General features: G+C 37.0%; 2 protein-coding genes across 3 annotated transcripts; both read right to left on the reverse strand.

The window, feature by feature from the left end:
• Positions 1–602: 602 nt before the first annotated feature.
• On the reverse strand, positions 603–12845 carry espl1 (extra spindle pole bodies like 1, separase). Of its 2 annotated transcripts, none has more exons than XM_043242838.1 (32): positions 12628–12845; positions 12220–12311; positions 11822–12127; positions 10478–11203; positions 10315–10404; positions 10125–10236; positions 9587–9714; positions 9246–9439; positions 8922–9164; positions 8677–8821; positions 8399–8564; positions 8182–8318; positions 7961–8095; positions 7770–7886; positions 7474–7642; positions 6814–6942; positions 6563–6719; positions 6265–6374; positions 4775–5994; positions 4269–4683; positions 4039–4179; positions 3429–3642; positions 3154–3347; positions 2787–2914; positions 2564–2686; positions 2326–2469; positions 2073–2237; positions 1895–1999; positions 1671–1786; positions 1506–1589; positions 1246–1410; positions 603–1163 (listed from the first exon to the last, which is right to left on the reverse strand). In XM_043242838.1, exons 2-32 carry the CDS (start codon positions 12298–12300, stop codon positions 962–964), a joined length of 6561 nt encoding a protein of 2186 aa, XP_043098773.1. In that variant the 5' UTR covers positions 12301–12311; positions 12628–12845; the 3' UTR covers positions 603–961. The 2 variants fall into 2 exon arrangements, with proteins under 2 accessions (XP_043098773.1, XP_043098772.1); XM_043242837.1 differs by having other exon boundaries at positions 10478–11206.
• Positions 12846–13006: 161 nt separating this feature from the next.
• Positions 13007–22136, reverse strand: itgb7 (integrin, beta 7). The gene is made up of 16 exons (XM_043242214.1): positions 21245–22136; positions 19879–19927; positions 19699–19778; positions 18957–19155; positions 18677–18847; positions 17681–17922; positions 17425–17580; positions 17211–17306; positions 16701–16790; positions 15652–15792; positions 15345–15535; positions 14704–14927; positions 14393–14600; positions 13971–14146; positions 13687–13847; positions 13007–13521 (listed from the first exon to the last, which is right to left on the reverse strand). The coding sequence occupies exons 1-16, from the start codon at positions 21245–21247 to the stop codon at positions 13432–13434; spliced, it is 2277 nt and encodes a 758-aa protein (XP_043098149.1). The 5' UTR covers positions 21248–22136; the 3' UTR covers positions 13007–13431.
• Positions 22137–22144: the final 8 nt, after the last annotated feature.

The following is a 22144-nucleotide window of genomic DNA, read 5'->3' on the forward strand; positions in this document are numbered from 1 at the left end:
TCTATTTTTTATAACAAAAAAAGTTTTTTTATTAAAAAACTTATGGAAGCCTAAAATGTAACGACAGGCAATTGAAATAAACTAAGGTCAATAATTAAAAGATCAGTTTAATATATATATATATATATATATATATATATATATATATATATATATATATATATATATATATATATCTTCCAATTAATCTTTTTTTCGGATCTGTAATTAAGCCTGCTCCTTCACGCATAAAAAAAAAAACCCCCATCTGAAGCATGTCAGCAATTTATATTCCCCATGTCCTCGTCCCTTACATCCTGAGGCACAGCTTTATTGTTTATGGTTCTTGCTGCTGTCAGTTAATATATTATTAACACTTGCCCTGTTCACACTGTTTTCTCACATATGTACTCTTTAATTCTTAAAAGTAGTTTCTTCATGTCTACTACACCATATCAAGCTGAAGAAACTGGGTGACTGGGTGTTATAAGCACTTACTCTGTCTGTCTCTCAAAAAAAATGAATCGCTGTTATACTCTCAATTGTAAGTCGCTTTGGATAAAAGCGTCTGCAAAATGACTAAATGTAAATGTAAATGTAAGAAACCACCACTCTCAAAAACATGCTATAAAATCACTTTATTTTAAAGCAGTTTGGAATTTGACATAACTTAAAATAAAAATGACAAGAACTTAAAAAGGGACGTAAAATATCTTAAGGTAACAATCAGCAACTCCAACCACACATCAACATGGCAGAAATTAAATGAGGACTTTAAATTGGCAAAACACTTAGCTTGTGGCATAGGCAGATGTTACATCTAGTCCTAGATTTTCTAAATTCATTTTCATATACACAGAGCTTATTCTTTGCATTGCAAACAAGCCCTGAGATTGGTTATATTATACCTTAACTGCATTTACACATTAAAAAAGTCACTATATTAACTGTGATTAATAAAAGTTCAAATTTAAAATCCGGCCTAGCGAATATACACAGGCAAACCATATGCAATGGGCGCAGCACCAATTATGTGTTTTAAATGTGTTGCATTACGAGATTGGGCTAAATGCTGAAGAAGGGAGGAGCCAGAACCAGCAGAGAGCCAGGACTGGAGCAGAGCCGATGTGAAACGATCTAAATCACGATCAGTCACATCCCACAGGTTACCGAGCACCAATGGGCTGGGGAAGAGACAAAGAACTGTGTGTAATTATGAAGCAGTTTATAACACACATTATTTTTGTACATGGATGTGTACTTTACCATCCTGCGGTCAAGTAGCTGAGAATGATTCCTGTTCCTTCCTGGCAGCCAAGCACACTGAGAGCAGCACTACTGCAACCGAACAGAAGAGCTGCTGCCCGTACTGGCCCTTTCAAAATCCTCTGAGCATCCAGAAAGCGGGCACCTGCACCATGTCCTATATAACTACATAGAGGTATAAAACATATGTTCAGATTCAAAATTTCTTTATATTTTATCTGTGCTTTATAAAAAAATAGCAACTTTGCAGTTTCACTCACATGTAGAGGTCTTTGGTATTCACAGCCTCTTGTAGTTTATCTGGATCTGGAGCAGTTCCACAAACCCCCTGCCACGCTCGCTCACTGGCCAATCACAGAGAGAGACAGCAAACTGGAATCAGGACCAGTTACAGAACTGTGGTCTTCAGTTACAGCACAACTTACCCAGTAAACCATTCTTTAAAGCGATTCTCGGTGTCAGGCAGATTTCCGTCTGGGTTTAGCACATAGTAAACTTTCTTGGGGTTCACGCCACAGGACAGAACACAACTTGAATCCATCTGAGAAAAGAGGAAATTAAGGAAATGCTTCAGCTTAAATATAAAAGATCTGAATAACTCCAAGTAATATTCTGCACATGTTGTGCTCGTGCCGAGTAGGGTATATACCTCTTTCAGATGACTGTGTCCAAGCACTGCATGTAATGAGGGCATGCGAGTGACAGAACGAGATTTCAAACAAGCTATGTTCTCCCACGGCAACCTCTGCAAGAACTATACAAACAAAATGTTCAGTATATACACAATTCAAAAAATGAAATTGACTTGCAGATTAATGGCAGTGTACCTTGTCTAAGATGAGAACTGTATGTCCCTTTGGCTCCTCCCTTCCTCCAAGTTTAGTCACACCACCCTGCAGAAGCTTCAGGAAGTCTTTGTCCTGCTGATCCATCCCCTCAACAAGGCATTGCAGGTCTGGCAGGGACAGGAGTGGAGATGCTGAGAGAATCACCTTCAGAGAAAAAGTTATATAGAGAAGGAGTTACAGATGGAAATGTGTGCTAATCAAACTAACACAGGTGCAAAAACATGCCACATACCTTAAGAATGTCCTGTGTTATCTTTGTTCCTTTCATTGCCTTTTGGAAACACTTCACCTGAACTTCAAGCTCAGGGTCAGAGGTCATAGGCAGGAGTAGAGTTCGCCATACCCCTAAAGCCTCTTCCATCTCTTCTAACATTTTCTAAAGGACAAATGAAGACAATCTCACATTGAGTACCCAACATCCTTCCTCCTACATGAATCATTTTCTAATTGTTAAAGATCATGCGTCTCACCTCCACACGAGCATCCAAAGTCTTTCTTCCTTCCCACCACTGCGATTTCTCAGCCACCATGCTCACTTCCTTTTGCCCCTTTAACACTCCATCCATTTCTTCCAACAGCGCAGCCACGGAGAGCTAAAAAAATAAATAAATTTTTGTGTAAATATCTCCTTACACGTGTTGCATTAGGTAATAAAGCAAAGTAGTGAAAACATCAACAAACAAATATCTGTACCTTTCTGTTTGCAGTAGGGATTCGAACAGTGATTGGGGTAGAGCCACGCTCCAGGCGAGTCAGAAGAACAGTGCTGCCAATTTCATCAGGATACACTCCCGTGAGCGACAGCATGCACACTGTTACTCCTAGAGTAAAAAAAAAAAACCCCATCAAATTTAAATGGTTGGTTGTTTGGTGTTTTAAATGCACGCAAACATCTTTTGGTAAGTAACAAGCTGAGAGAGTATAAAAGAGCAATTTAAAAACGTTTATGAACAAAGAAGCATCTTTAAGTTTTTTTAAAAACTATTTTGTGAAAGTTTTAGCGTTTTATTTGTCACATAAACGGTGCCATTCATTGGGTCACTTTCAGCACAGTTGTTACCTGCTGGAAGGTCTTTCAGCTGCTGTGTGAACTGCTGACACTGTGTTTGAGGGAACTGTGTTGGGTGTGAGGAGGTGAAGGAAAAGATCTGCTCCAGCACAGAAAGTTTCCTAGACTGTGTTGCCCCAGATGTTTCCTCCAGACTCATTGCACCAAGACCTTCTGCTACATCATTACACGACTTCTTTAGCTTCCTACAGAGATAGACAGAGAGAAGAGGTTCTATTCCTTGGGATGTGACTATCAAAATGTCAGTTCATGTTAAACTGACATACCTGAACTGGCTAACCACATGACGGGTCATATGGTGGCGAGTGGACACACCCAGTGACTGAGCATGTAGCATTGCAGTAGTGATGGAATCCGTCTGGCCGAGAGACTGAGCGAGCAGTGAGCAGATGTGGGGAAAAAGAGAAGGAGGTGGGAAATGGTGGAGGAGGAGCCACGAGGAACGCAGGTATGACTGCACCGCCTCTACTGATAGGTCAGCTAAATATGACAAAACAAATACATTTAAATGTACATTAGCCTTTAATATCAAGGATTTAAAACTTATTAAAACTTATACAGACCATTAAATTTGTTATCTTAATTTAAATGATATTGACAACATTTGACGTAACTTAATGTAACATTTAATTAACAAATAACAAACAGGTAAAACAAAAAGGCAACTGTTGTAGGGTTTGGGGGGTTTTTTGCAGCTGAAGAACGGCAGACATAATAAGTAGCTTACTAACTTTAGCATTTATTTTAAAACAGAATCTTTTGTAACAATGTCTTTGTCACTCTTGATCAATTTAACACATCCTTGCTGTATACAAGTATTCAATATTTTTTTTTACTGACCCTTTAGTTTTAAAAAGTAGTGCACACAGTATTTACCTAGAGGTGTAGATGCAGGTGGCAGGGATGTGTGAGATCCAGAGCCATTCTGTCCATTTCTTCTAAGTTCACTGAAACACTCTCGTCCAACATCTGCAGCCAGATCTCTCCTCAAGACCTCACAATCAGCATCTGGGCTGCCTAGAACCCCGTATGCACAATTAATTTAGTTGATTTAGTTAATGAGAATTCAAATGAGAAACTATATCCACTTTCTTCTACAAACACACCTGTATCATTTATCTCTGTGTCAGACCCTCTAAGCTCCTCCAGGCTGATATCCAAAAGAACCTCATCATACTCTTTAATCATCCTCATCCTCTCAGCTTCCTCTGTGGCCTCTGAACTTTGACTTTTCTTTGGTCGTCCTCGACGTGTACGTGTCTGGGAGGATAAGCCAGTTTCTTCCTCAGAAGACAGGTAGCTTATAGAGGAGAGGGCTGTGCTTTTCTTAGTGGTCCTTGTGCGTCGGGAAGGTTCTAGTTCTACAGTGGGGTTCACAACTTTGACATCACTAGGAATGGAGTTCAGGGCTGGTTTCAGGGTGCGAGATGTTTTGGAGTTGGAGGCCTTCCTCTTTTTTTCAGTCTTTTCCACTACAGCAGGAGGAGCAGCTTCAGTGTCACTTTCATCACTGAACTCCACCTAAGAGAGAGAGAGCAGATGTAATAAATTCAGTAACCATTCATTCATAAAGATATATTCTAAAAACAGCTCTAAAACTACTGGGCCAAACCTTGAAGCGAGAGCGTTTGGTTCGTTTAGGTGCAGCTGGAACAATCACAGATTTCTCTTCTGCTGGAGAAGAATCTTTGTAAACTTCGAACGATCCCTTTGGTCCAATTTTTGATTTTGCATTCCCATGATGGCTGGCAGTTGGGGGTAATGAGGGTGTAAAGTTGACAGAAATTTCAGGGACCTCATTAGTGAAATCAAAAGCCTTTAAGTCACCAATGCCAGAGCTAGTGGAAACAGATTTGGGCCGGGATGTCCTTGTTGCTTTGGGCGTTTTGAAAACCATGGCAGATTTTGTGAAAGTAATTTTGGGCACCAAGTCCTTAGGTTTCTTAGGAACTACAGAGGGCTCTTTGGTTTTCCTGCTTTCCTGCTCTGCAGATGCACTCTTTATGTCAGGGTGGTGTTTTGCACCAGTCTCTGGAAGATTAGTGTCAGAAACAAGGCTCTTGGATCGATGCTTTGATTCAGTTTTGAGTTTTAATTGCGTTTTAATCTTTGGTGGGTTCCAACCCCATACAGAAGAAAACAGTTCTTCAGGTGTACACTGCTTCTTCATGGCCAATGCCAAACAGCAGGCCACAGCTTTAGCCCCCAGCAGAGCAGCTCTGATGGGCCCAAGCTCAGGCGTCAGTGCCCCTTTGGGTGTCACTGCTTCTAATCCTGCCTCTATTTCCTCCCACAGCACTGTAGCCTTCCCTTTGTCTCCTGTTTTAAGGAGCTGAAGCACAGCACCCAAATGAACTTTGCCTTGTTCCACCTTCAGCAGTGACAGACTTAGTCGAGCTGATTTTTTAGAGGACATGAGTGCTGCCAAATTGTTTTGGAGTTTAGCTGCAACGCTTCGGCAATGTTTCCTGGCAGATTGGCGTAGTCGGCGGGAACTCTCAGGGTCTGTCTGCAGGTCTGCCTGTAATAGTGCCCAGTGGATACTGACTCGAGCCACACTGAGCTCACTGCAGCAGGGACAGGAGCAGGTGTCTGCATGGGTCAGACATGAAAGCACATGCTGGCGTTTGGGCTTCAGTGGGGGAGATGCTCCTTGGCTTCCTAATCGAGACATGGTCTCTACAGGCTCCTTGAGAAGTGCACGAGAGCTGAGGATTCCACTCAAATCATCATCTTCCTCAGGAGTGTGGCTAGAGGAAGAAGGGGCAGCTGGTCGACCTTTGCGTGGTTTTATTTTAACCTCAGATTTCTGTTGCCGTCCTTGACCAAAATCTAGGGGAGATGAACACAAAATATATTTTTTTAAATCTAAAAAAAAAAATCAAAAAAAAAAAAATCATCCATTTATATTATATTATATTGTATTTTGTTAACATAATCAGTGTGTAACTGTGTATATTTATTATGTCTATAGAAATACAAAGACATGCATGGATATGTATGTAAATATTTTTAAAATATATACTGTATGTGTGTGTATGTTGATATATACATAATATACACAATACACGCAATTAATTGTTTGACAGTACTAATCTTTACCTGTGCAGAGGTCAAGTAAATTTCTAACTTGCTCCAGATCCAAACTACTAGCTTCATTTGCTCCCTTCATCAACTCCAGTTCTGCTTTCAACACCAACAGTTCAGCACAGCTATAACGCAAAATACCAATTTGTCTGGCATCACAGGAGTACATTCAAACCTACTTTAAAAGTGTCTTAAAAGAAAAATAATTAGTTGGTTTGTGTTGTTGGCCCTCAATGTCAGAAACACACGTTTGGATCTGACCTGTCATACACATTCTGCCTCTCAAATACACAGATATGGAGTATGTACTCACTGACTAAGTGTCTGCAGTTTGGTGGCCAGTTTGAGAGCCTCTAAACACTGAGCTTTAGCTTCATGCACAGCCCCACTGCTGCTCCTCACAATCACCATCCTTTCGGAGCACAATAGCACCTCATTCAGCAAGAGCCACTTAAATACAACACTGTCTCCTACAGAGAAAAAACAAAAAGTTGAAAATAATCAAATATACATTTTTAGTTAGTCAAATATGTTTAGGAATGGACACAGCTTGTTTCGTTGTACCTTGATCTACAAAGCGCGTGTCTGTGTTTGGTCCAGGGGCTCCATAAAACCCATTGCCCAGCAACATCATCACCAGGCTGCACAAAAGCTTTAACCCTTCATATTGAGCCGTGTCTGGAGTCTTCAGACCTACAACCCACATAATACATATATATTTAAATAAGTAAATTCATAAATTTACACCTGCATAGTATAACGATAAGTGATGGGACTAGTTTTCTGTCCATATTTATCACGACATTCACTACCATTCAAAACTTTGGGATCAGTAATATATATTTTTACGATATTAAGTATGAAAATGAGTATGAAAGTATGAAAAACTATTTTCAACAAATATGAAATATTACTTGTGCACCAAATCAGCATATTAAAATGATTTCTGAAGGATAATTTTATCCTAAAGACTAGAGTAATGGCTGTTAAAAATTTTGATTTGACATCACAATAATAAATTGAACTTTAAATTATAAACATTATAGTAATTGTAAGAATGTAATACCATATTGTAATTTGCAATGTTAACATTAACGTTAATGTTAATTTCCTTTTCTAAAAACCAACCAGCTTTTTTCCTAGCTCTAATTAAATTTCATGCAAGATGATGTGTGACCTTACATATGAAAAAATGTGTAATGTGTATATTTAATGAGAGCTAACCATGCTGAGTGATGCTCTGACGTAGCTGTGAGTCCAAAGTCTGTGTGTCCAGACTCAAGTATTCACTAGCTGTCTGCAGTGCTCGTGCCCTGAGCAGGTACCAGCTCTTAGAATGATGCTGAGCAGACTCCTTTATTACCTCCATCAGGCAGCACACACCATGCTCCACCTGAGAGAGAGAGAGAGAGAGAGAGAGAGGAGAACAGTGCTTCTGTGAGCAAGCATAAATGACAAAAGTCTGCTCCTGAATTAAACTGACTAGCTGGTCCATTCAAAGTTATATGAACAAGCATTACCTGTCCTAAAGCATAGTGTATCTGTGCTTTCTGCAGTGCGGCAAGCATGGATATAACAGTTGTGCCTTCAGAGCTCGGGACAGATGTCAAACTCTTTTCTGCTTTTTCTAATTCCACCTGAAACATGCAAATACATTTCTGGTGTAAATAACATGTTAAGAGCACAGAGGAAGTGTAAACAACTCATTCACCTGTGCGAGCTGAGAAGAGCCGAGATACAGCAAAATCCTGGCAGATTGGCAAAACGCATTTGCACTATTCTGGGCATCGCCGAGGCTACGGAAAAGGGCAGCAGCGAGCTGATAACCCTCCAAAGCTTGCAGGTGCTAAGAGAGACGATCATTATTCAACATGAGCTTCAAATACTTCTCTCTTGGTTATGTATTTGAGTAAACTGAATGTGTAGTCTTACTTTGCCTATAAGAGTGTAGAGGGTAGACATCAATATCATGGAAGAAGCAGTGAGTTTAGGGTCTCTAACTGCAGGCACAGACCGCTTGAGCAGACTTCGCCAAAGAGACAAACATCTGTCCAAAGGCTCACTTAGCTCTGACACACACATGATTAAACCACATTAGATTATCCCATAAATCAGTGATTATCAAATCTCTTTTGAGTGTGTGACTTACTGTTTTGAGCTAGTAGATTGAAGCGTAGTCCATCATAGACTAACTGGCTCTCTTGTAATTTCTGTTTCTCCTCATACTCCAGATCATTAGTGGGAACAGGATCCATGTTCATCTCTGTTTTATTCTCCTCCTGCACTGCACGCAGTCTCTTCTCTGTGTCCACAGCCTGTGACATTTTACATTATGGTTCGGGATCAATAATATTAGCGTGGGATCAATAAAATTGTTAAATCTTTCAGAACATTTTGCTGAACATTATATACTGAGAAACTACTGACCTCCTGCAGATTGGTCTCAAGAGTACAAATGTAGAGCCACAGGGAGGCACGTGCCTTCTCATCCATAAGCCTATCAGCATTCTCTGCAGTCTGTGGCTCCGATTCCAGCAACCTCAGTGCCTCATGGGTGAAATCAACTGCTGAGCTGATTACCAAGAACAAAAAGATCTTAAGGGCTTCATATTTCTAATAAGAGAAAAGCAGAAAAAGTATTTAAAACAAATATAGTGGTCATGTTTACCCACCAGTCAGTCTGTTGGCTGAAGTCCTGATAGCACACAACCTGTGCCATCTCACACAGATATGTTGCCCGTCTCAGTGTGTGTGGGGTTTCTTCATGGCAGATATCCAAGAGGTCACAGAGTGTGTTGTAGCGCTCCTGGGCTGTGTCTCCAATCTGTTCTTTATACAAACGCAATTCCTCTTCTAACAAACACAACATCACCTCCTCATCCACTGCTGCTTCGCCAAACCCATCCCTCAGAGTCCTGACCAAAAAAGCCCATAATCAGCATGTTCAATCACACTTACCCACAAATGTTTTTTTTTATTAGCTTAGTTAAAGCTACCTTAGACGCGTATCATCGTCTCCTGCTCGGGCAGCATCACACTTGGTTTTGACCCACAGTGAGACAGGTTCTGAGAAATTTTCCAAAATCTGTGTGCGCAAAACCTGAATCCAGCGTACAATCCAGTCTAGAGCATGCTCAAGCTGACCCCGACGTCGACTACACTGCACTGTCAGCATGAAACAGCGGTTGACCTGAAACATCAACATCCAATCTTCAGTCAAGAGGCTTGCATTTAAATGTACACACTTAACTGAATGAACAACTTGCATTCATACAGAGCGGACAATACACATATACATTTTTGTTAATGCCAAAAAAAAGTTAACAAATTCCCTTACCCTATCGACAGGAAGAGAGGGTGGGCAGTCCTTATACAGCTCCTGACACACAATCACAGCAAGACCAAAGGCTCCCTCATACAGCTTCCTGTTAAACAGCTCATACACCACATTATTCACCGCACAGACTAGAAGAAAGAAAAAGTAAAGACAAATAAATAGAGAATTAAATTTGCATATGTGCACTCACTACTGTTTACAACTTAAGGGTTTGTAAGATTTTTTATTAAAAAAAAAAAAAAAAATTCAACTTTGATAAATGTTTTTTGAGCACCAAATCAGCTAAAAAGATTTATGATGTGACATTGCCATAATTGCTGCTTTATTACCACACGAATAACATTTACCATTGCATTTTAATAATATAATAAAATATAAAATAGTTATTTAAAATTTGTAAACATTTCACAAGACTGCCGTTTTACTGTATCTGATCAAATTAATGGACCTTGGTGAGCATGAGAGTTCTTTTAAAAACATTTTGAATAAAAACAGAGCCTAAACTTTAAACATTTCAGCAGGCTTCAGGCAGACGTACCTGCTTTCAGCAGGAAGTTGTCATTGTTGAGTGTTCGCAGTTCAGTAAGCATCCGTCCTGCCGTTGCCTGGCAGTACAACAGCACTCTGTCCAGAGCATCGCCCGCAGACACCTTTGGACATAAAAGATGAATGAAGAATATGAATGTGAAACATCTAGCTGATCATAAAACATTGTTTTAGTATATTACCTGAGATGCATGAAGACTATCGTATGTGCTAATGAAGCTCTGGTAAAAACTGAAACAAAGCGAGTACTGAACCTGCTGCGAAAATGAGACCTGAAACACAAACACAAGCTTTAAAAAAACATTTTAAATGACCGAGTATCAGCAAATTATTACGTAATCTTACCTTTTGCTGTGTAAGCAGAAATTCCTGATATTCTTCCAAAAATGAAAAGCAAGCCAGCAAGACAGTTATGTCCATCTCTTTACACTGACCAGCTTCCATTGCCCAAACCACCAGCTGACAAGCCTCTAATAGGGCATGGGTCTCCGTGGCTGACATGGAACGGGGCAGGCTCCTGAGGGAACGTGCACATTCAGTGAAAGCTTTACTGCATTCGCCTCCCAAGCTTAACACACTCTGCAGCTGCACTGCATGATTTGCGAGGCTTAAAGCTGAACGCAGACCCAGTCGACCATCCACTCCCTCCAGAGCACCATGCAATAGTCCATCAGCCTCGGCTGAAAACCGACTCTTGCAGAGCAGTTTACAAACCTTAAACACCGCCTCACACTGCACGGCTTGCGAGAGACATGTCAGTGCAGAATCTTGCAGAATGACTGAAGCACCGGAAAAGAGTTCTCGTAATTCAGAGGTCAGATAACTCACATCATCATGAGTAAAACCACCACAAGATCGTTCGTATTCAATTACTGCTTCTTCTACGAACAGAGGAACTTTAGATGGAAAAGAGGCCGAGCTAGACCCCTGTTCTAAGAGTTTAAAAGTTAAAGCTTGCAGCTGACAGTGAAGTCTGTCTCGTGGAAGGAGGGTGGAACTCGCTCTGTTAGACAGGAGACTATTCCACAGCACTGCGAAGCAATTCCGCACTAGAACATGGAAATCATCCATCTGCTGACAAAAAAAAAAAAAAAAAAAAAAAGTAAATAAATAAAGTTTCACAGAAAGCACTGTGACATATGGACATTTTTTTTACATTCAAGAGAAAGCAAAGTGTTCAAGGTTCCCACAATTTTGCTGAAAAAAGTACTATCTTAGAGTTTTGTGTCATTAACTGAAACTAAAGAAACATTTTTGTTAATTAAAGCTTAAACTAAGTATAAATATTGGATAAAAATTACAATGAAAAAAGTAATGTAAGAAATATGATTTTTAATTAGCTAGAAATAAATGTATAAGTTTTGTTGTAAAAAGGTAATTATAGAAGAAAATACAATCATGTAATAATCTCGTAATACAAGTTTTGAATAACTATCTACTCTAGGTTAACGTTACTGAATTCAAATATATTTCATGATCGTCAGCTATGCAAGCCTTGCACACTTTGACATTTTTATCAGTAACAAAACAAAAATATCAGAAACATTTTTAAAATTTTTATTTAAAACAAAGCTAAAAAATATAAATCCTAAAAAAATACCAAAAACACAAAAATTCAATAATTAAAAATATACTGGAATATAAATAACACTGGTCATGACCTTGGGAAATATGTCAAGCACACTGTACCTCTGCAGACAAACGCTTTAGTCTTCTATACATAAGTTGGCCCAATCGACATGCAGGATCGTGAGCTCCAACGCCGGTGACTTTCTGTAGGATGTGGAACACTATTTTTTCAAGATAAAATGGGTTGCTCTGCATTCCTGACTCCTCCAGCAATTCAAAACCTTGGACGGCCAGTTCCACCAACTCCACTATCTTCTCCTGATGGGCAGGGTCCAGAGTCCCAGTGCCCAGCCGCTGGTTACAAGCTCGGATAATACGATCACACATCGTGCGGCCATATGGACCAAAGCCATCATCCACATGTTTCTGCAACAAAAGAAAATAAACCCAGGTTTAGTTTATGGCAAATTGTTACCAATTACAAATGACAGCTTCATAGAATTAAATATTTACGTTACCTTCAGCTCGTCGAAAACAACTACAGTGTCCTTTACACAAGATAACTGCTGGACGTACTCCTCTGTTCTCAAGCACTTCATTATCAATGTGACTGTAAAACAAACTGCTTGTTAAATGACAATAATTTCAGATATTAGTGACAAATATAAGCATTTTTAAACGATTTAGCGACATGACACATACATACATCCAAACATACAGGAAAAATAGGCAACAATGTAACGTTAATAAAACTTTCAAAAAATAAGGTCTGGATGAGTCTATTTTGAATTAACGTTACTGCATTAAAAGTATATACCATAACATAAATGTCAAAGTGTACAAGACAGCATAACTATAAACGAACAGCTTAGCTAGCCACCTTAGGCCAGAAATAACCCAAAAGCGTGTAAACAAATCAAACAAACCTGTTAGCCTGCCACCACTATGCCAGGTAAAACGGTTAAATATGGAGGAACAGCGATACCAGTTGAGTGTTGTGAAAAGCCTTCATGTATAATGTTAATAAATATGGTTCAACAAAGGTAAAAATTCGTTATTATCTTTCCACTCGCACTTCGCCGTTATTTGGATGACAGCAGTGGAACGCAGAGCGATGTCGCGCACTTGTTTAAAATACCGCAAAGCCTATCGGGAAACTGCAGACGTCCCGGAAGTGAAGATAATTTACCATGGGTAATGTAGTTTTTACAATTCTAGTCGCGATCAGAGCCATTAGACATTCAAAACGGATAACAGAATGTGACCGGCTATTTGAACTAAAATGAAAAGACAAAATAAAAAACATTTTTTGGAAATTTTGAATGACACTTTTATTATTGAAGCAAAAGCAAAACAATAAAATTATTATGCATTTTGGAATAAAGCTGTTCATGTCATACATCAACCTAAAAAAATAAAATACTTAAAAAAATAAAATATGCTGTAAAGGTGCTGCGTAAACACTAAAACTGAGGTTTTAGTTACTAATACAGCTGCTTTAAAATTCACAAAAATCAAATAATTCTAAACGAAGAAGGTTTTGAGTTCATCATATATATATATATGTATGTATATATATATATATATATATATATATATATATATATATATATATATATATATATATATATACGCACAAAGTGCATCACAATATTTACAACAATCATGTATTATTGTATTTAAATGTTTATTGCAATATTAGTTTTAATGACTCTCTCTTTAAATTAAATCTACTCAGAATGCTCCTTTTCCTCTTCGTCTTTGACATGCAAAGGGTTATACACCGTTGTTGTGGCACCTTTGAACAGAGGATTCTGGGCCTGTACAGAACAAATGGACATTTGATTGTTACACGGTCATTCTGTAAATGATTTAAATTCACAGTGAAACAAAAAATATGTTGTCTACATAATTTGCTCTACATTTAAAACCTACAAAGCTAACTGTGTCTAAGTGCTTAATAATAGTGTCAGTGTGAGCATCACCTCTTTCCATTCGGTCTGTTTCTGCGCTTTGACAAAGTTTTGATATTCTCTAATATCGTATAGCTCCAGCAGGCCACGGTAAATAATGATTATTATAATGCCAATAAAAATGATGCTTGACACAGAGATGCCAATTATAAGTTTAGTCTTATCGACAGAACCTACAAAGACAAAAAGAACCAACATTTAACTTTCACAGTTACATCCATTCTGTCATGTATGAGTTTAGGACTGTGCTTATTTTAGAGACTTGTCAAATGAACAAAGTAAAGTGTAACACATACGAGGCAGGTCTGCATATCGAAGCACAATTTTGCCATCTTTAAGTTTCACATCATATGAAATGGTCGCTTCGTATATGCAGTGCAGCTCATGAGTGCCATCAAGATGAGATACTGTAGCATTCAAACATTCTTGAGCGCAAACATTACCATCTTCTACATGACATTTCACACAGCCCCTGCAGACATATTAAAACAAAGATACTCTTGTCGGACACTTTATCCAAAGAGAATTGTAATTTTTAGTACATTACACTCAACGAATTTTATATTATAGTAATGTTTAGAATTTTCATTATAAGGTTTATGAACAATAGAACAGCAAAACAGCAAGTGAAAACTGAAAACCCACATACAAACACACACCTCACTAAAAATAATTTTGAGACACAGATAGTAGTTCACAGGAAGAGACAGATACTCACTTCAACCACTTGCACTCATCAGTGAATTCAGAGCAGTGCTCTCCCTTAAAACCTTCGTTACACTGACAACGGTCGCAAGTGCATTTGCCTTGACCGCTGCAAAGCCATTTGTCATTCATACACTTGTCTTGGCTAGGTGAGCACTCGCACGCAGACCCTGTGTAGTCATCAGTACACTGACATGTCCCACAACTACATCTGCCTTTACCTACAACAAACATACAGAGATGTAGACATTGAGTTTTCAATCTGAAAATCAAAAAGAAAGAAAGAAATAGAAAGGTAGAAAGTTGCCAATCCACTGGACTTACCATTACAGAGGATACCCTTATGGCGTTCACAACTGCTGTCATCACATTCACAGAATCTCCCACTGTAATGACCGTGACACACACACTTGCCACACTCGCAGGTGCCATGTCCGTTGCAAAACAGCAAATTATCAGACTGACAGGATGCCATCATTTTGATGATGGAGTCTGAATCACTCTGTTGCACACACTCACAGTGCTGGCCCACATACCCATCATCACATCTAACAAACACGTCAAACACATATCCCAAGTTAAAAAACGTAACGTTTTAAGTCACACAGTATTTGCCATTATGCACGAACATTTAAAAGTGTTCGTAAATTTAAAAGAGCTTTTTGAACAAATCAACATGACAATAAATTTACATCATATCACACATCATTCCGGCCCATATTACATGTTCCTTTTGTGCAACGCAAAAAGTGATTTTTTTTCAACAAACAATATTATAAAAGTAGACTTTTAAAGATATTATTGAGTATGAGACTAAATAAAACTTTTGTAAATGATTCAGGGCTGGATCATCATGACGATAAAATGTAACTAGTTTTAATTATTACTTTCTAAGTTCTAAGGTCCTCTAATCAAGTGGCCTGTTAGCTGATGTAGTTCCCCGCTTAGACGCTAGGGGTCTCTACCTGCACACGCCGCATGAGAGAGTCCCTGTGCCGTTACAGTGTTTGGAAGCCTTCTCTGGAACACCACAGTTACAATCACACTCCGTATGCACCGTGATCTTCACCTCCTCATTGATGCCTTGCATTTTGATCCGAAACGTCTGAGGCTTCTTCAGACATGCAGTTGCATTCAAACTTACATTGAAAGTAATCTATAAAATTAATAAATGAAAAGAAAAAACAAAACGTCTTCAGTCTTATGAGATATAACAACAAACGTTTCCTGGTTGCTGATCATTCAGATGAAACCACTGATGGTGGTGCTTACCTGCTCATGCTTGATGCCATGACACTCTCCTTTCTCCTTCCATTCACTATATGCCTGATTCCCCTTACAGCTGGACCTGTAGGACACGTCCAATTCTTTTGGAGCCCCCTCTTGCTCTAACACCAGCGTGGATGACAAATTCTGGCACACAGAAACATATTTTTAGTTTGTGTATATAAACATACGGGGATACAGGAATTATTAAAGCAAAAACATGCATATGACAAAAGTCTTTGTATATAATTTGAATCTGTTGAATCCCTAAAATTGGCATACGTAATGAAGTTTTTCAATAATATGGCAAAACATTTTTTTTTAGAAATATCACCTGGCTTTCTGTAATACTTGATTCTACAACCACAATTTTGTACAAAAATGTAATTTGTAAATTTTGTTTTTGACGATTGCAACACATTCCAAAAATGTTGGGACAGAGGCAAAATAAATGCAAAAAAGTTAATAAAATATAAGAGGTCAACGTATCACGTTCATCACGTATCATCAAGGTATAAAAGGAATAGCTCAGTTTTTGGAAATATTTTTGCAAACTGGAAATATTTTTTTGGATTTTGTCAGTTAAACACAAGTTTAAAAGAAAGAATAAATCCCAGATTCTTTATTTTATTGCATTTTACGAAATATCCTGACTTCTCTGGAATTGGGGTTATACGGGGTTAAATTGTGTGGTCTAATATTTGGACAATGATCACTAAACTGTATACCTGGCTATTATTCCTGGCAAGCAATTTCTTACACAGTTTATTGCCTCTCATATAAACACAATATATGATCATTTAAACTTAAATAATTTAATTTATTGCATATATGTATTTGCTATGTAGGTTATGTGATACGCAATACACAGTTTCAGTTAATTTAGTAAATGTTTTAACCATTTAAACAGAAGTGGAAAACAGGGTTGTGGGGAAATGTTGACTGTTTTATTCTAGCAGCCACATGCAATCTGTTAGTTAAAAGGGAAGTTGAACCAGTGCACAAGCCAACATCACTAAACAAGGTCAAACCATTCAATTTATGAAAACACTCACCCCATAGGCTTCAGAGATGAGATCCACAACATTACTGGAGTCATTCTTTAAAACACCAACCACTGACTGAGGAATCAATGCACTCAGCGCCTGTGAACGTTTGTTTGAATGAATGAAGGTGAATAATGGAGAATAATTCTATTTTAAAAACTCACTTAAATTACTATTATTAAATCTATTTATATAATATACAAAAATGTGGGTTTTATATTTTATATATATATTGATATATATATATATATATATATATATATATATATATATATATATATATATATATATATATATATATATTTATTTTTTTTTTTGCAATTTGTTCTGAGACTTCATATATATTTTATCCCACAATCACATGATTAAATTAATTTGCAATAATTTATAAGAGTATAGTCTAATTTGTAATAAATTTATTGGATTCCTGCTGAATAAAATAGTTTTTTCTTAATAAAAAAACCCCTAATTTAATCACTACACACATTTAAACAGCAGTGCATTATAGCTCTCTCAAACCTTGTATGCTGGATAGATGTCCTCAGTCACAGCAAATATGAGCTGAATATTGTTATCCTGTAGAACTCTAGATATATGGCCCACTGACGGGTAATCCTACAGGAAAATATCAAAAGATTGTCTTCATATACACACTATAACACTTAAATTAATTTTTTGGCATCCATCTACAACACAAAACACAAAGAATGTTCATTAAATGTGTGATACTCACATAGGCTCTTCCATTATAGGAACCATTTTCATTGAGATGACACTCTCCATTATGTGGCTGAAAGACACCACCTAGTCGTCCATCTCCTGCCATGTGGAATGTATCATCAGATGTGTAAACCAGAATCCTTGTCACATTACCCCATTTGATCTTGTCCTGTGGTGAAAAAACGAAAAAATAAGAATTTGTTCATATAGCTACTATATGAAATGATTATTTGGAATCTGCTTTTCCTCAGAACACACACAGTTTTTACCTTACAGACAGCAGCCTGCATGATGGCATCCAGACCAGCTTCAGGAGCGTCCAGGTTGCCAGAGATTTTTTGTTTGCTAACTTCTCGTTCAAACTCCTTGGCATCGTGAGTCAGGGGCAGGACATTCTTAAAACTGAAAGCCGGTTGGCAGGTATCTATGCGATTGGGGCAGGGATTTCGACGTCTTTCCTTCAGCTGACTGACATACGGCAACAACTCCTTATCAACAAAAGACCCGAAACCTGAAAGATAGAGGAAGAGATTAGGAAGTATGACAATAATGCAGCTTTATTCTTTAAATTACAATTCAAATAGTTCTATTTAATTATTATTCCCTGTTTTAATTAAGTATTAATTACATTTAATTTAATTAGTATAATTTTTGTAATCTTTAGAAGAATTAAAATAATTAATCGAATTGAAATCAATAGACACTACCACTTATTTACATTTACTTCAGTGTCACATGATCTTTCAGAAAATATTTTTAATATATAATAATAATAAATTATTAATATGTTGATTTAATGCTTAAAAATTATTAATGTTCGGCAGCCAAATTTTTGTGGAACCTCAATGATTTTCTTTAGAAATAAATGTTACAGAATTAAACAAATAAAAATTAAAAAAAAAAAAAAAAAAAAGCAGTAGTGCATGCCAAAATAAAAATAAGAAGAATTTTTATTTTCAAATAAGTCTATAACTGAAATATATTCAGGCAGAGTATAACTAGAATATATTAGTAATATATAATAAATAAATAAAAAGTATATATTTATTAATATATTGTTTTATATTAATATAGACATTTCCATAATTTTAATTTATTCACTATATATTTTTCAAACTGGGAATAGACAAATGCGTATGCAAACATTTTTATTGTCTGTAATACAGTAGTTCAGTTTTCTTTGTGCTTTAAAAACTTATTCTTATTTATTTACGATGAAGAAAATTCACCATTGGCCAGTCACCAATGATATTAGTATTTCTCACCGATTCGGACCGTGTCTGTGATGTCCTTCAGCTTTTTCAGAATTTTCTGCCCCAGGGTTTTAATCTGCTCCAGATCATCTTTCATGGAATAGCTGAGGTCCATCAGGTAGTACAGATCTATAGGGTAACGTGCGGCCCTCCTAAACTCAACTTTGAATTCAAATGGAACTCCTGCACATTTAAAAGAAACAATGAGAGAAAACAATTTAGGGACCACAGAAAAGTGTCTGTTTCCAATATGTAGCAACATGCTGCTGTATGCCTGAGCAGAAGAGCTCACCAACTCTGAGTGTAATGTTGATATTTTGAGGTTTGAGTTGGACCACGTTTTCACGATCGCTGCTGAGGTCACTGTTCTTCACATAGGCCAAAGGATGTTTTACAGGATTGATCACATGATCCTCTTTACAATTCCTTTCCTTCAGAGACGTGTGAGAATCACATCGCCGTTCATTTGACTCACCTGGCTTTAGAAAGTCCTGCATTACAAGCACAATAATTTATGAAATAAATCAGAAATCAAATAATCACAAAGAAATGCTAAGCTACGCATTAAATTAACATAACATTTTGAAGTAGAAAAACTGAAAAGTCATTTTATTTAAAAATATACTCATATTATTTTATTCTTATTATTCTCAAATTGTTGATTTATTCCCCTCATTTTTCCATGTTCAGAAATGTGATAAGTAAATGATATGCACACAAAAGATAAGCTATAACAGCTTGTACATAGTGTTTAAACAGCTGTCAGACAAAAAGAAGATCCTCATGTGCACCATGAGCAGCTGGTTAGTTTGCACAGAAAACATGCTCAGCCACAGGTACCACAAAAGGGCACCAAAAGCAAAATGTAACCTTAAAAACATTGCCAGGGTTTAATGTATAATGGATTCTTTGTTTCTCAATGATCCCTTTTCTCAGTTCTCTCCAGTTGACGAACACAGGCATCTTCTTTTTCCTGATCATGGAAAACAGTTCAATTAAATTACAAACTAATTAATTTGAATGATATAACTTACAGTCTGTGTGCACCACGCACATCCAGGACTCCTTATACATTCAGAACATGAAGAGTGAGACTGGCATAGTGGTTCCTGCCCTAAAATCCACATATACAGATAATGTCAAATATAAAGGCACCAAGACTGTTTTTTTAAAAAAAAAAGCCATAAATGTGGTAAAGAGACCATGTGTATTACCGAGTACATAGTGAACAAGAACCGTCACAGCTATCAAAATAGCCTTCATCTGCAGAAAAAGGAATGTTGTATTAAACTTCTCAGGTTACAATGACATTTTAGTTAAATATATCTTTACTAATACTGTGTCCACATATTTTACACTTTCAATCAAAACTATTTCTTTTTACACATAAGTTTACACTGTTATACGTTTTTACACTGGCATGTTCTTTGAGACCGAAAACAAATCACATTTTTATTATTCTCAAAAAAAGAATTTCTACATACTACACCAGATGACTGGCACATGAATAAAAAAACACACACTGTTGAACACGCTTAACACACCAGACACCTGACAATGAGTCAGGCATTAAATGGAAGTTTGCAAGCAAGGCGACAGACAGACATACAAAATTCAAAAACCACAGAATGTCACCCTTCCTCTTTTGTAATTGTCGTTCATCATTTAACTAGCACAAGTCATAGACCTTGTTTAAGACAATAAATACAAGGGTGAAAATACACATTCTTGCATGCTCAAAAGGGAAAACTCACAGGACTAAAGTTGCAACCACTGTTCTTTTCTTAAATAGCGAATGAAAAAAAAGAACATAGTCAAATTTTAGATGTGGGTTGATCCTGTTTCAGTAGCGGAAATGTTCAGAAGAAAAAAAAACTGTCACAAAAAGTAACTACACCTGATGGTGTTTAATTTATCAAAGCAAACAATATATTGGCTATTCTATCCGAGAAAAGAGCTAAAAATCTGATTAAGGTACAGATTTCATATACATCCAATACTGTAGAAAACTGCTAAAAATTATAAATTCTCAAATAATTTTTTTTTTCTCCAAAAACCTAATATTTGATAAAATAGAGAAAGAGTTGATTGTATGTCGTCTTCTGTTATTTTTCTGATTAGAAAACTTTTAAATTACGTTAGACGTAAAAAAAAAGCTCTAGGCACTTTTAGTAAACATAATATACTTTACTGTATGATGCTACTATAACTGATTGAACAATATGAATTGTCTAGTCTCCCCTAGGATTAAGTTCATCATGTACTTGATATTTTCATGCATTGTATGTTGAAGTTAATGTCGTCATTGTCATGAAAACGCAAAGTTTTTAACCCTTTGAAACTGAAAATCTCTATTTCACTATAGGCTACTTATTTAATTAATAAGCACATTCATTTATTTTCTTTCTTTAAAAAAAATGGCACGGTCAACCAGTACCTAAATTTTAAGCATCAACAAATAAAATGTTACTTTACAGACAGTTAGAAACTAAAACAGTCAAGCATTAAATAACTTTAATCAACACAGAGCTCAAATTAAATTTATAGTAATTTTCTACTAATTCGAAACGACTCTCTTACCATAAACGGGAAATGTCGTGCGAAAAGTGAACTCAAAGCTTCACCATCGTTCTAATCAGCATGTGTGTGGATGTGTCTCAAAACCATAGTGAACTTTCTACGTAGTAGACAGCATGTTTTTTCGTTACTGAAACGTGCTGCAAAAAAATCGGGCAGGTGTCGTGGATATCAGCCAAAAAACAAAATACTCCTAAGCGTGTATGCGACTCCCAAAAATATTGTGTGCCTATTTAATGTTTAAACATGCTGTCTAGACAGGCGGCGCACTAGGGTTTGAGACACAGTTTATCGATCACATCATCAGCGACACAGGAATAATGTGGTCAGCATTACCTCTTCCTGTTCCTCTCTAGATTTCGTCTGTCTGCGTGTTTTGTAACTGTCTCACGAGCCAAATGCAACACGCATACATATATATATGTTGAAAATAGTATCTGCTTTTGGAGCATTTGGATAATGAACGAATATTATTTTGTAAATAACGTTATAATAACTATGTTAAGTATCGTTTACTCAAGCCAGCAGTTACTGTAAGTTTTACTAGATTTCTGTTGTTAGGATAAGGATATCTTCGCCACATGTCGGCGCTCTTGGGACCTATTTGGCATGGCATCGTTTTTCTTCATTTGTACGTTTTTACCCGCGTTCTTTAGTATTTGAAATCTGAAAATTGTGCTTTAGAAAGATTTTATGTATAACAACAAGATATATATCATGATGAAATATGTAATTAGTCAGGGTTCAAGGATATTTATTGAACATATTGGAAGAAAACCCGGGATGTGCAGTAGGTTTAGTATATTTTAAAATATAATTTAAAAAATGTCGTTTTAAAAATATATATTTATTGTTTAGTTTTGTTGTTGTTGTTGTTGCTTTTTGGAGGGGGTTACCATATTA

Source organism: Puntigrus tetrazona, chromosome 6, assembly GCF_018831695.1.
Source record: "Puntigrus tetrazona isolate hp1 chromosome 6, ASM1883169v1, whole genome shotgun sequence".
Taxonomy (NCBI): domain Eukaryota; kingdom Metazoa; phylum Chordata; class Actinopteri; order Cypriniformes; family Cyprinidae; genus Puntigrus; species Puntigrus tetrazona.

Coding starts and splice junctions, on each gene's coding strand:
- espl1 (XM_043242837.1), bottom strand. CDS start 12,300: ATGAAGTGCTTGAGAACAGAGGAGTACGTCCAGCAGTTATCTTGTGTA. Junction 11,207..11,821: donor TAAAGCGTTTGTCTGCAGAG/GTACAGTGTGCT, acceptor TTTTTTTGTCAG/CAGATGGATGATTTCCATGT. Junction 9,165..9,245: donor GACGATGATACGCGTCTAAG/GTAGCTTTAACT, acceptor TTTTTTGGTCAG/GACTCTGAGGGATGGGTTTG.
- itgb7 (XM_043242214.1), bottom strand. Junction 17,307..17,424: donor CCTATAATGGAAGAGCCTAT/GTGAGTATCACA, acceptor ATTTTCCTGTAG/GATTACCCGTCAGTGGGCCA. Junction 13,848..13,970: donor TCGATATGCAGACCTGCCTC/GTATGTGTTACA, acceptor TTGTCTTTGTAG/GTTCTGTCGATAAGACTAAA.